The sequence below is a fragment of the Danio aesculapii genome, chromosome 20 (assembly GCF_903798145.1).
Source record: "Danio aesculapii chromosome 20, fDanAes4.1, whole genome shotgun sequence".
In the NCBI taxonomy this organism is placed as follows: Eukaryota; Metazoa; Chordata; class Actinopteri; order Cypriniformes; family Danionidae; genus Danio; species Danio aesculapii.
In genome coordinates this window covers 7,190,633-7,203,837 of record NC_079454.1, presented here as the reverse complement: position 1 = coordinate 7,203,837, position 13,205 = coordinate 7,190,633, and the positions used below count along the sequence as shown (strand labels likewise).

The window sequence follows — 13,205 nt, the reverse complement described above, 5'->3', positions numbered from 1 at the left end:
GTAGGTGAACTGGATGGTGTATCTGTAATTCCGAATGGTGGTGGTGATTGTTGTTTTTGTTGTAGGCGAACTGGATATCATACTGTTCTGGATGCTGGTTGTTGTTGTTGTTGCAGTAGTTGGTGAATTGGATGTTGTGTCTGTTGTTCTGGATGCTGGTTGTTTTAGTAGGGGAACTAGACTTTTTGTCTGTCATTCAGAATGGTGGTGGTTGTTTTTGTTGTAAGTAAAGTGTTTTTTGTGTCTGTCAATCAGAATGGTGGTTGTTGTTTTTGTTGTAGGTAAAGTGGCCCTATGTCTGTCAATCAGAATGGTGGTTGTTGTTTTTGTTGTAGGTAAAGTGGCCCTATGTCTGTCAATCAGAATGGTGGTTGTTGTTTTTGTTGTAGGTAAAGTGGCCCTATGGCTGTCAATCAGAATGGTGGTTGTTGTTTTTGTTGTAAGTAAAGTGTATTTTGTGTCTGTCAATCAGAATGGTGGTTGTTGTGTTTGTTGTAGGTAAAGTGGCCCTATGTCTGTCAATCAGAATGGTGGTTGTTGTTTTTGTTGTAAGTAAAGTGTATTTTGTGTCTGTCAATCAGAATGGTGGTTGTTGTTTTTGTTGTAAGTAAAGTGTATTTTTTGTCTGTCAATCAGAATGGTGGTTGTTGTTTTTGTTGTAAGTAAAGTGTATTTTGTGTCTGTCAATCAGAATGGTGGTTGTTGTTTTTGTTGTAAGTAAAGTGTATTTTGTGTCTGTCAATCAGAATGGTGGTTGTTGTTTTTGTTGTAAGTAAAGTGTATTTTTTGTCTGTCAATCAGAATGGTGGTTGCTGTTTTTGTTGTAAGTAAAGTGTATTTTGTGTCTGTCAATCAGAATGGTGGTTGTTGTTTTTGTTGTAGGTAAAGTGGCCATATGTCTGTCAATCAGAATGGGGGTTGTTGTTTTTGTTGTTTTAGTGGTCAATAGGGTATATGCCGAATCATGCTAAAAGGACTTTTATTCTGCCAGTAACCTGGGTTAATCGTTTAAGGAGAAGAGTATGCCAATGCAAAATCGGCGTGTTTAAGGTCTGTTTTCTTTAAAAATCAGCAATCTCCACTGGCTGAGTGATATCCGATATAAAGTGGGTCTCAGATTGTGCAAGAAGCACTGTATTAAATTACATTTTCCCCGCCGTGTCTTTATAATATGAGCATTTATTTTACCCCAGTATATTCAATGGAGCTTCTGCGCTAGCCTGCCGATTCTGACAGGTGCATGCGAGTAAACGTTTTTTTGACTCGTTTTACACTTGAGCAACTAAATGAATGCCAAAGTCTGTTTAACTGATTGTTTTTGAATTACATTACAACATCGATGCTGTAAAGGGAACCGTATAAAATGGAAAAAAACTCACAATAACAGGTCACCGGAAGTTTATCAGTATGGGAAAAACACTAGCTCGGCAAATACCCTATAGTATGTTGTGTCTGTTGATCTGAATGGTTGTTGTAGGTAAAGTAGACGTTGTGTCTGTCAATCAGAATGGTGGTTGTTGTTTTTGTTGTTGTAGGTCAATTTGGATGTTGTGTCTGTTGATGTGGATGGTTGTTGTAGGTAAAGTGGATGTTGTGTCTGTCAATCAGAATGGTGAATGCTGTTTTTGTTGTAGTAGGTGAACTGGACGTTGTCTCTGTCATTCTGAATGGTGGTTCTTGTTTTTGTTGTAAGTGAACTGAATGTCATGTCTGTTGTTCTGGATGATGGTTGTTGTTGGTGAACTGAAGATTGTGTCTGTTGTTCAGGATGCTGGTTGTTGTTGTTTTTTTAGATAAAATGAACATTTTGTATGTCATTCAGTATGAGGGTTGTTGCTTTTGTTGTTGTTGTTGTTGTAGTAAATTAACTGGATGTCATGTTTGTTGTTCTGGATGGTGATGGCTGTTGTTGGTGAACTGGACGTTGTGTCTGTTGTTTTGAATGGTGGTTGTTGTTGGTGAACTGGACATTGTGTCTGTTGTTCTGGATGGTGGTTGCTGTTGGTGAACTGGACGTTGTGTCTGTTGTTCTGGATGGTGGTTGTTGTTGGTGAACTGGACGTTGTGTCTGTTGTTCTGGATGGTGGTTGTTGTTGGTGAACTGGACATTGTGTCAATTCAGAATGGTGGTTGTTGTTGTAACAGTTGAACCAGATGTTTGTCTGTTGACCTGGATGGTGCTTGTAGGTAAACTTGACATTGTGTCTGTCAGTCAGAAGGGTAGTTGTTTTGTTGTTGTAGTAGTAGGTGAACTGGGCGTTGTGTCAGCTGTTTTTGATGATGTTGTAGGTGGTGAACTGGACATCATTTGTGTTGCTCAGGATGGTGGTTGTTGTAGGTAAACTGAAGATTGTGTCTGTCATTCTGTATGGTAGTTCTTGTTCTTGTTGTCAGTGAACTGGATGTCATGTATGTTGTTCTGAATGATGGTTGTTGTTGGTGAACTGAAAATTGTGTCTGTTGTTCAGGATGCTGGTTATTGTTTTATTAGATGAACTGGTAATTGTGTCTGTCATTCCGAATGTTGGTTATAGTTGTTGTTGTAGTAGGTGAACTGTATGTCATGTTTGTTGTTCTGGATGGTTGTTGTTGTTGTTGTTGTTGCTGTAGATGAACTGGACATTATGTCTGTTGTTCTGGATGGTGGTGGTTGTTGCTGTTGGTGAACTTAACATTGGCTTTGTGGTTCTGGATGGTGGTAGTTGTTGTAGGTGAACTGATGGTGGTTGTTGTTGCTGTAGGTGAACTTAACGTTGGCCCTGTTGTTCTGGATTGTGGTAGTTGTTGTAGGTGAACTGATGGTGATTGTTGTAGCTGTAGGTGAACTGGACACTGTGTTTGTCAGTCAGTCGGGTAGTTGTTTTTTTGTTGTTGTAGTAAGTGAACTGGGCATTGTGTCTGTTGTTCAGGATGGTGGTTGTTGTTGTAGGTGAACTGGTCATAATATATGTTGTTCTGGATGGTGGTTGTTGGTGAACTGGACATTGTGTCTGTCAATCAGTCGGGTGGTTGTTGTTTTTGTTGTTGTTGTAGTAGGTGAACTGGGTGTTGTGTCTGTTGTTCAGGATGATGGTTGTTGTAGGTGAACTGGACATAATATCGATTGTTCTGGATGGTGGTTGTTGTTGGTGAACTGGATGATGTGTCTTGTTCTGGATGGTGGTTATTGTTGGTGGTGAACTACACATCATGCGTGTTGTTCTTGATGGTGGTTGTTATTGTGGGTGAACTGAACTTTGTTTCTGTCATTCTGAATGGTGGTTGTTGTTGTAGGTGAACTGGACATTGTATCTGTTGTTCTTGATGGTGGTTGATATTGTAGGTGAACTGGACTTTGTTTCTGTCATTCTGAATGGTGGTTGTTGTTGTTGTTGTTGTTGTTGTAGGTGAACTGGACATTGTATCTGTTGTTCTTGAAGGTGGTTGTTGTTGTTGGTGGTGGTGGTGGTGAACTGGACATTGTATCTGTTGTTCTTGATGGTGGTTGTTGGTGGTGGTGGTGGGGGTGATCTGGAAATTGTATCTGTTGTTCTTGATGGTGGTTGTTATTGTAGGTGAACTGGACTTTGTTTCTGTCATTCTGAATGGTGGTTGTTGTTGTAGGTAAACTGGATGTCGTGTCTGTTGTTCTGGATCATCGACGCCTCTTTCATTCTCAGTTCATCCAATTTCCTCCACAGTTCCTCACGCTCCTGCTCTTTCTTCTTCTCTCTGAGGAAAGAAGTGATGGGTATCATGAACAGTGTTGTCTGAATGTAACTGTAAAGATGGAGTTTATGATCTTACCGCTGTCTGTCAGACTTGTATGAGGTTGTCAGCTCATCAAACAGTTTACTGTTCATCTCCATCATGGTTTTTAACACATTATACACCAGCGCCACAATCGTCCTGAGACATTGGAGAGGTAAGAACTTGATTATTTATACTGAGACCAAAAAAAATACTACTATCAATAAAAATGTACAAAATATTATTCAGCAAAACATCTAAAAAAATCTGAAATCGCAGGAGTAAATCACATTTACATTTTATTTCATATACAAAAACAAAAAGACTAAAACCTACGGGTTCCAGTGCTCTTTGGCGATCCGATACAAGTTTCCGAACATGATGGGAAAGATTTTGGCATTATTCTCCTCGATTAGACTCAAAATATACTCATTGTTCCAGTAGTACAGCGATCGCTCTGCTACCTGCAAATATCAAAGGGAACCAGTTCAAATCAATACTTAAAGAAATCAATACTTCAACAAACAAATCAATGGCTTTAATTAGCGAAAAGCTAAGTATGTGATAGAGGACGTGAAAGTAAAATGGTAACCCTTTATTTTAAGTTATCCTGGATATGCATGTTCCAAGTACTTACCATAGTAATTAGGCATATTTACAATGGTACTAACCCTAAACCTAACCTGCATTCTAACTTTAAACATACAGTAGGTACATGTAATTAATATTACTCAGTGGTTAAATGAATAGTCACTCTGTAACAAAGACACCTTAAAGTAAAGCGTAACCATAAACCCAATTACAATCATACACAAGCGGCAACCTCCCGCTCTCCCTCGTGAAACAAATACAAAAGAAACTGAAACTACAATTAATTGAAATTCCACTAGTCCTGGCTCCATAATAGAGCAAATTTCTATTGGCCCCAATGTTAAAATGGCCAACTTTACAGCAGAAAAAAAAGGTGTTTACAGCCTGGTACAAAGAACGATTGTGGTTCATTTAGCTATTATTACCTTCCATGACAACTGTGAGGGGGGTGAATGTTTAATAACTCATCCGTTTCATTTACATTAAGTAATATTAAGTCTGTATACATCGTATTTTTGTTTTATGTGGCTTTACACAGTCAGTCGCTTTTTGGAATTATTTCTTACAATTATCAGATGATATGGCATGCTGTGTGCATTTAATTGTGCTCACAAACCATTCATGTGGCCTCCATTTCTCAGGTGAGTGAAATTATATACTTATATCTCTATAAATTTATTTGTTTTATTTAAGATCATTTATCAGTTACATATTTTTTTTTACTTGAATGCACTCCAGAATCTGACAGATTGATTAGCTGTAGGCTCTAGAGCAGTCATCTGAAACGTAGTCATACAGTGATATGTCTGGATTTCATCAATAGCCTTGCATTTACTAACACAGACTATATTTGAAGTGTTTCAAGTTGCTCAATGTATTACAACAGTGTTTTTAAAAGACTAAACACTTTTCTGATATAGTGTGCAATTAAGCACAAGTGGTCAGAACACAAAAGAGTCGCAGGTAATAAAGTATTAAGCATTTCCCTCAAAGAAATGCCTGTCTAAGCAAAATGCTTGGAGGTACCTGTAGCTCCGCCTCTTTGCCCTTGTTTGGTCACCCCCTGTTGGTGCGATGACAAAATGGCGACAGATGGCCACGCCTACTTGGAGCTTTTTCTTTTTCTTTTTTTTTTTTATACTTGGAGCTTATGGGTGACAGGGTGACGTCACTGATGCTACATCCATATCTTTTACAGTCTATGATCATACACCATTTTTTTTTTCATCAAATTATGCTCTAGTCAAGCCTACTTTCATCAAAATTCATCAAAAAAAATAAAGATGTTTATTAGTATCCTTTAAAATATAACATTTCCACTATCCTTATATTTAACCTTGTACATTATTCATTGTAGTTATTGGAAAATTTACAGTATATGAATACATTTTTACAAAATTAATAGCTTTTTACACAAAAACAGCTTTTTATGCAAAGTGAACATCCCACATTTCTAAACTGCATTAGATAATATGGATGATTTGATATAGCTTAGTGTTATATTTTTATGTTTTACAAGTAAAACATATTTACCAGTAGATGGCTGCAGAGCTCTACTACCTGCTATTCGATCGAGTAAAACTATTGAGCTTTTCAAGTAAAAAAAAAGCTAATTTACGAGGTAGATGGCTGCAGAGCTGAAAGATGTGTTTGTCCAGTTGGATTTATCCTCATATGATGAAATCAAATCCCAGTGCTTTTTATCTTTTGAAGACTGAACAGCTTTAGACTGAACTGTGTGTTCCATGCAAGTCATCATAGATACATACACTAGATATCGCATACAGACCTTGAGCATGCGCCAATAGTGCCACCACATTGGTACAGTGCTCCCAGGACAAATGTCATTCAACTGCACTAGCCAAGTCTAAAGCCAATGTGAAGATGCTGGACTTATGCTGGATTGTCTATCGATGTAGAAAAGTAATGTAAAATTATAATTTTGGTAATTTAAAACAATATTTGCATACTGACCACCGGGAAAACTCCAGTTCATAGATGTATAGATATATGTGTATATATCTCGGGCTCTGGATGGCCAGTCCTCCACTGCACCTTGGTCCCACACTCATTTTAAAGGAGCACTACACTGTACTAAAATGGCGGTTCTATTGATGCGTTCCTTCCAATAGACAACAATAGCATAGACGACATCTAATGTAAATATCTATGGTAAGTCACTTGCTATTAGGGATGCTAACTATTACTCGATGATCGATTAATTGTTGATAACCCATTTAAAGAGTCTCTTTGTTCGGATCTTTTGCCTACTTGCGTCGACGTCGATACGGGACATCACCAAACATGAACTGCCGTATCCGGTAAAATGTGAACGCTTCTTTCCCTTAAGACACTGGCAGAGTGCAAGGAATCATGGGATTGATCATGATGCGAAGATTACTATTACTGACAGATGCCGGGTTGTAAGGAATAAAAGGTTGAAGTTCATTTTCACAACCACACCACAGTAGAGCCAATCGTGTGCTGTTTGTTCCTGTCATTTTTCTGAAGATTGATTCAATAACCTACCCTGTAGCGCAGGATTCGCCGACTGTTTGTTATTAAAGGAGGGAGCAGCGAGTTACATGCCTTCAAGGTCAGAGAATATTTGAAAAAAATAAAACAATATACAGTGCATCCGTAAAGTATTGATAGCGCTTCACTTTTTTATGTTACAGCCTTATTCCAAAATGGATTGAATTCATTTATTTCCTCAAAATTCTACACACAATATCCTATAATGACAATGTGAAAAAAGATTTTTTGAAATTGTCGCAAATCTATTAAAAACAAAAACTTGAAAAATCACATGTACATAAGTATTCACAGCCTTTGCTCAATACTTTGTTGATGCACTTTTGGCAGCAATTACAGCCTCAAGTCTTTTTGAATATGATGCCACAAGCTTGGCACACCTGTCTTTGAGAATGTTTGCCCAATTCTCTTTGCAGTACCTCTCAAGCTCTATCTGGTTGGATGGGAGGTTACGGTGTATAGCCATTTTCAGATCTCTCAAGAGATGTTCAATAGGATTTAGGTCTGGGCTCTGGCTGGACCACTCAAGGACATTCACCGAGTTGTTGTAAAGTCATTCCATTGATATTTTGGTGGTGTGCTTTGGGAACTGTCACCCCAGTTTGAGGTCAAGGGCACTCTGATGCAGGTTTGCATTCAGGATGTCTCTGTAAATTGCTGCATTCATCTTTCCCTCTATCCTGACTAGTCTTCCAGTTCCTGCTGCTGAAAAACATCCCCACAGCATAATGCTGCCACCACCATGCTTCACTATAGGGATGGTATTAGCCTGGTGATGAGCGGTGCCTGGTTTTCTCCAAACGTAACGCCTGGCATTCACTCCAAAGAGTTCAATTTTAGTCTCATCAGACCAGAGAATTTTGTTTCTTATGGTCTGAGAGTCCTTCAGATGCCTTTTGGCAAATTCCAGGCAGGGAGTAGCTTCCGTCTGGCCACTCTACCACACAGGCCTGATTGGTGGATTGCTGCACAGATGGTTGTCCTTCTGTAAGGTTCTCCTCACTCTACAGAAGAATCCTGAAGCTCAGACAGAGTGACCATTGGGTTATTGATTACCTTCCTGACTAAGGCCTTTCTCCCCCGATCACTTAGCTTAGATGGCCGGCCAGCTCTAGGAAGAGTCCTGGTGTTTCCAAACATCTTCCACTTACGGATGATGGAGTCCACTGTGCTCATTGGAACTTTCAGAGCAGCAGAAATGTTTCTGTAACCTTCCAGTGCCTTGTGCCTTGAAACAATCTATGTAATCTATCTAATGTAGTCTCGGAGGTCTACAGACAATTCCTTTGTCTTCATGCCTGTTTTGTGCTTTGACATGCACTGTGAACCCTGGGACCTTAGACACCCTAGACAGGTGTATGCCTGTTCAAATCATGTCCAATCAACTGAATTTACCACAGGTGATCTCCAATTAAGCTGCTGAAAGAATGTTTTGTCTGTTCTGTTTCAAAAATGATCAGTGGAAACAGAATTTACCCGAGTTCAATTTAGAGCTTCACGGCAAAGGCTGGGAATATTTATGTACATGTGATTTTTCAGGTTTTTTATTTTTGATACATTTTCAACAATTTCCAAAAAAATTCATTATGGGGTATTTTGTGTAGAATTATGAGGAAATAAATTAATTTATTCCAATTTGGATTAAGGCTGTAACATTTTAAAAAAGTGGAAAAAGTGAAGCGCATTTTTGTAAGAATACTTTTCGAATGCACTGTATGTTTAAAATCTTCCAATTAATAAGATTTGTTCATTCTAAAACAAGAGGCTGAGATTATGCAAATGTTTTATGGATCAATGTAAATTAGTTACAGTGATGATATTGAAATTTCTTGTTTCAGACCTTTTTTTTGTTTTGTTTTATTTTCAAAAATGTCACAGCATTTAATGCAAGTAAAAAAACCTGTTGCTGCATCCCAATTCACCTCATTATGCTTTAACGCCTCATTCACACTAGCAGTGACTTTGTAGCTGCTTGTTGCTCTGGCTGGCGGCTTGCTGCAAATGCAGGTCTGTGTAGGTCTACAGCATGAATACAATCGGCCTCTGAGCAAGCTGAGAGAGGATCATGTGAGCTCTAATTGTGCTCCCAAGAAAGTTGCTCTTCATTTGCATAAAGATAAAGGATTCTCAACTTTGCACTGACACTCAACACGCCTACCAGGTCATCAACGATTGCTTTTGCTCATGTAGATGGAAGTCGCCGGAAGTCCTTCACTCTCCATTAAAATGGATGGTCGATTTGACTCTACGAGTCGTTCGTAGTGGGAATGAGGCTTAAGTATTAAATTAAGTCCTAAAATGATGTACTTTTTTGTGAAGAATCTTAACAGGTGTTTGCACAATTATGCATTCAGAAGTTAATGACTAAATATGTCGTTATAGAAGTTCACGTTGTTGTTGCAGATAAAATTTAATGTGTGATTGGAATATTTCACAGTTGGTTAGCCTTTAATTAACAACCATTCAAATATCTTTACCAACTCTCCACCTAACTGTCAATCTCGCACGTCCACCATGTTTGTAGTTCGTTAGGTCTTTTTACCTGCATTTGTAGTTCTAATCAAATTCACATCCAATGTATGTGTATGTGCAATATATTGTTGGAAATATTAGTAAGCATGAATTTCTCCCAGAAATAGTGACATATTAACTTAATATAAAATAAATAAATATATAATAAATAAACTTAATAACTTAATATAGTGTAACTCAAAATAATAACCATTCATTTCAACATACTATGATTTGGCACACATTCTATTTTCAAACATTATTGAGGAAGGGATAGTTAGTGAATTGTCACAAGACCGACATTATGCTAAAGGAAATGGCAAAAGCAACAGACACCCATATTTATAAATGCTTGGGTGTGGGGATTGAATGTTCCCACAGTAATAAAAAATGCTATAAAACAGATTTATTGTGCATAACTTTTAAAAGAGAGAAAGCGCAGACTATATTGAATCTTCTACTGTGAAAGTTGAGTGTCTGTGTTTTGTATACACAGTCAAATAGAGTACCGGCTGTGTGTGTATGTGCATTTAAAGTATACTTCGGTTTTACACAGTACCTGAAAATGAGGGCTGGCTACACATTTAGCGATTTGCTTAAATAAAGGCTCCTGAATCTTCTTGAACTGTGTGGGTTCAATAACGTCCAGGATCTCTTCAATTTCCCCTAGAAACATGACCTAAAGAGATCAGAGAAATAAATAAATCGTCAGACACTTCATTCTGCACACATAACATGAGAAAATGGAGAAGAGAGAGAAGAGGTATTGTTTTTACACTTATAATACATTGATTACTGCCTGTAATGACTGAAGAATAAGAGCTGAGATTGAAGCCTACCTCTTTTTGACTGCAAGTCTTGGGCCAGATTTTGAGAAGGCCACGAACCACCTGAAAGGAGCAAGAAAAGAACTGATCAACTCAGAAAGACTGGTGAATTTAGAATAGATATAGACTCACCGTCCATTTTATTAGATACACCTGTTCAACTGCTTGTTAACACAAATTTCTAATCAACCAATCACATGGCAGCAACTCAGTGCATTTAGGCATGTAGACATGGTCAAGACGATCTGCTGCAGTTCAAACTGAGCATCAGAAAGGGGAAGAAAGGTGATTTAAGCGACTTTGAGTGTGGCATGGTTGTTGGTGCCAGACAGGCTGGTCTGAGTATTTCAGAAACTGCTGATTTACTGGGATTTTCACGCACAGCCATCTCTAGGGTTTACAGAGAATGGTCTGAAAAAGAGAAAATATCCAGTGAGCGGCAGTTCTGTGGGCGCTAATGCCTTGTTGATTTTAAGAGGTCAGAGGAGAATGGCCAGACTGGTTCCAGCTGATAGAAAAGCAACAGTAACTCAAATAACCACTCATTACAACCGAGGTATGCAGAACAGCATCTCTGAACGCACAACATGTCGGATGGGCTACAGCAGCAGAAGAACACACCGGGTGCCACTCAAATAAGCACTCGATACAACTGAGGTATGAGAAAAAAGCATCTCTGAATGCACAACACGTCCAACCTTGAGGCGGATAGGCTACAGCAGCAAAAGACCACACCGGGTCAGCTAAGAACAGGAAATTGAGGCTACAAATCGCACAGGCTCACCAAAATTGGACAATAGAAGATTGGAAAAATTGCCTTGTCTGATGAGTTTCAATTTCTGCTGAGACATTCAGATGGTAGGGTCAGAATTTGTCGTAAACAACGTGAAAGCATTGATCCATCCTGTCCTGCATCAATGGTTCAGGCTGGTGGTGGTGGTGTAATGGTGTTGGGGATATTTTCTTTGCACGCTTTGGGCCCATTAGTACCAAATTAAGCATTGTGTCAGCGCCACAGCCTAACTGGGTATTGCTGACCATGTCCATCCCTTTATGACCACAGTGTACCCATCTTCTGATGGCTACTTCCAGCAGGATGACGCGCCATGTCATAAAAGCGCCAATCATCTCAGACTGGTTTCTTGAACATGACAATGGGTTCACTGTACTCAAATGGCTTCCACAGTCATCGGATCTCAATCCAATAGAGCACCTTTAGATGCGGTGGAATGTAGAGATTCACATCATGGATGTGCAGCTGACAAATCTGCAGTAACTGCATGATGCTTTCATGTGCCATGCTGGTAGACAAGGAAGACAGAGATGGTTATCTTTTCACAGTTTTATTCAAAACAAAGTTACAAATCACAGTAGGAATTCAGAGGGTTGATACTAATGCTGTAGCAATCTTCTGTAACTGCAATGTAAGTGTCAACATCAGATGTTATCGATCTCACTTGTAGTTCACTCGTAGGAGACATAGCAGGTGAGTATTCAGACACACAGTTCATCTAGTAGATAGCTGATCTTCTGGTAAACACTACACAAGTGTAAGCATTCCTCTAGATCAATGAGAAGGATTAAAAAGCATGTAATGATCATCCGTCGATGAGTATACAAGCACAAAGTTCATCAGAGTGATAGCAGATCTTCTAGTAAACATCAGATAAGAATAATCACTTCCCTTGATCAGACTCGAAGTCTCATAAGGAACATCCATGGAAGAAAGGGAGAAGACGAAGGAGTGAAGATGAGGACAGCCATCCGACTTCAATACCGGCCGATGACTGAGAGGAGAAGGTGGGTCTTTATAGTGTTCTTTGGTGATGGGGAACAGGTGCAAGTCATTAGAAGGCTGGTGAGAGTTCACGGGGCTGGATGGAGGTGGTTTGTGAAGGGAAACGATGATTGGGTGAGCAGGAACGACCCGGGGATGTGACATCATGTCAATATGAAGCAAAATCTCAGGAATATTTCTAGTACCTTGTTGAATCTATGCCACAAGGGATTAAGGAAGTTCTGAAGGCAAAATGGGTTCAATCCTGTACTAGTAAGGAGTACCTATTAAAGTGGCCGGTGAGTGTATATTATAATTTTATTAAAATATTTTTTTTTTTACATTGAAATTTAACAAAAAAAATTCAATTTATAATAATATTCAGTGCTCAGCATAACAGAGTACACCCCATTTAGAAAATGAACATTTCTGTCCATTCCTATGTGAATATAGGTAATATATTTGGGAGCTTTTAAACAAAACCGATTTATTTAACAGATATTCATTACAATAATATTTTAGTTACCGAACATAAATAGTAAAAAAATAGTAAGATAATGGACAGCTATCTTAAGTCTTTTTGTTAGATTAGCTCCAGATTTGGTGTAATGCGGGACTTGTACACTGAGGTAAAAGTTTCAAGCTCAGCTTTCTTTGAAGAATGGTCATACAGACAGGTCAACATCAGGAGCAAAACAGTAGCAAAAAGGAGTAATCCACAAACGAAATCCAAAAAACACGCAAAGGTCAGGGCAGGCAGAAAACACTAAAAAATCCAACAAAACACAGGCCAGGAATCAAAAAACTCAAAAGGCAAGAATAGGAACAAGGAAATCAAAATCAAAAGGTGACAGGGCTTTTTCTGCCACAGCCAGAAAACATTTTTACATATCTGTCTTTGTCTTCTGTCTCTTGTTTTGATTGTAATTAATTTTAATCTGTTATACATATTTTGCTTATATTTATGTACAAGTATAGATTTATAGGTTGTTTTGTAAAGCACTTTGGTCAACATCTGTTGTTTTTAAATGTGCTCTATAAAAAAGCAGACAAACAAATGCTAGGAATTGTACACTGCAGTGAAACAAGACTAAGCAAAGGTGTTTGAAAGTAGGGATGGCTGACGTGAAACTGACGTTTCGACACAGTGTCGAGATCCCGAAGCACAATTGTTTCGAAACACTGCATCGAAGCATGATCCGAAACACCCAGGTCACGTGACTAAAGTGTTTCGA

The 13,205-nt window shown here is 38.6% G+C and overlaps 1 protein-coding gene across 1 annotated transcript in view; it reads right to left on the bottom strand.

Moving 5' to 3' along the window:
- Window positions 1-1,467: 1,467 nt before the first annotated feature.
- The window catches only part of ppp2r5a (protein phosphatase 2, regulatory subunit B', alpha isoform), a 63,544-nt gene continuing 51,806 nt past the window's right edge, over window positions 1,468-13,205 (bottom strand). The window contains exons 9-13 of the mRNA XM_056480806.1: window positions 10,206-10,256; window positions 9,926-10,045; window positions 4,066-4,193; window positions 3,787-3,888; window positions 1,468-3,711 (exon numbers count right to left, since the gene is read on the bottom strand). Coding sequence (XP_056336781.1) covers window positions 3,576-3,711; window positions 3,787-3,888; window positions 4,066-4,193; window positions 9,926-10,045; window positions 10,206-10,256 — 537 coding nt within the window. The 3' untranslated portion in view covers window positions 1,468-3,575. The remainder of the gene's footprint in view (window positions 3,712-3,786; window positions 3,889-4,065; window positions 4,194-9,925; window positions 10,046-10,205; window positions 10,257-13,205) is intronic.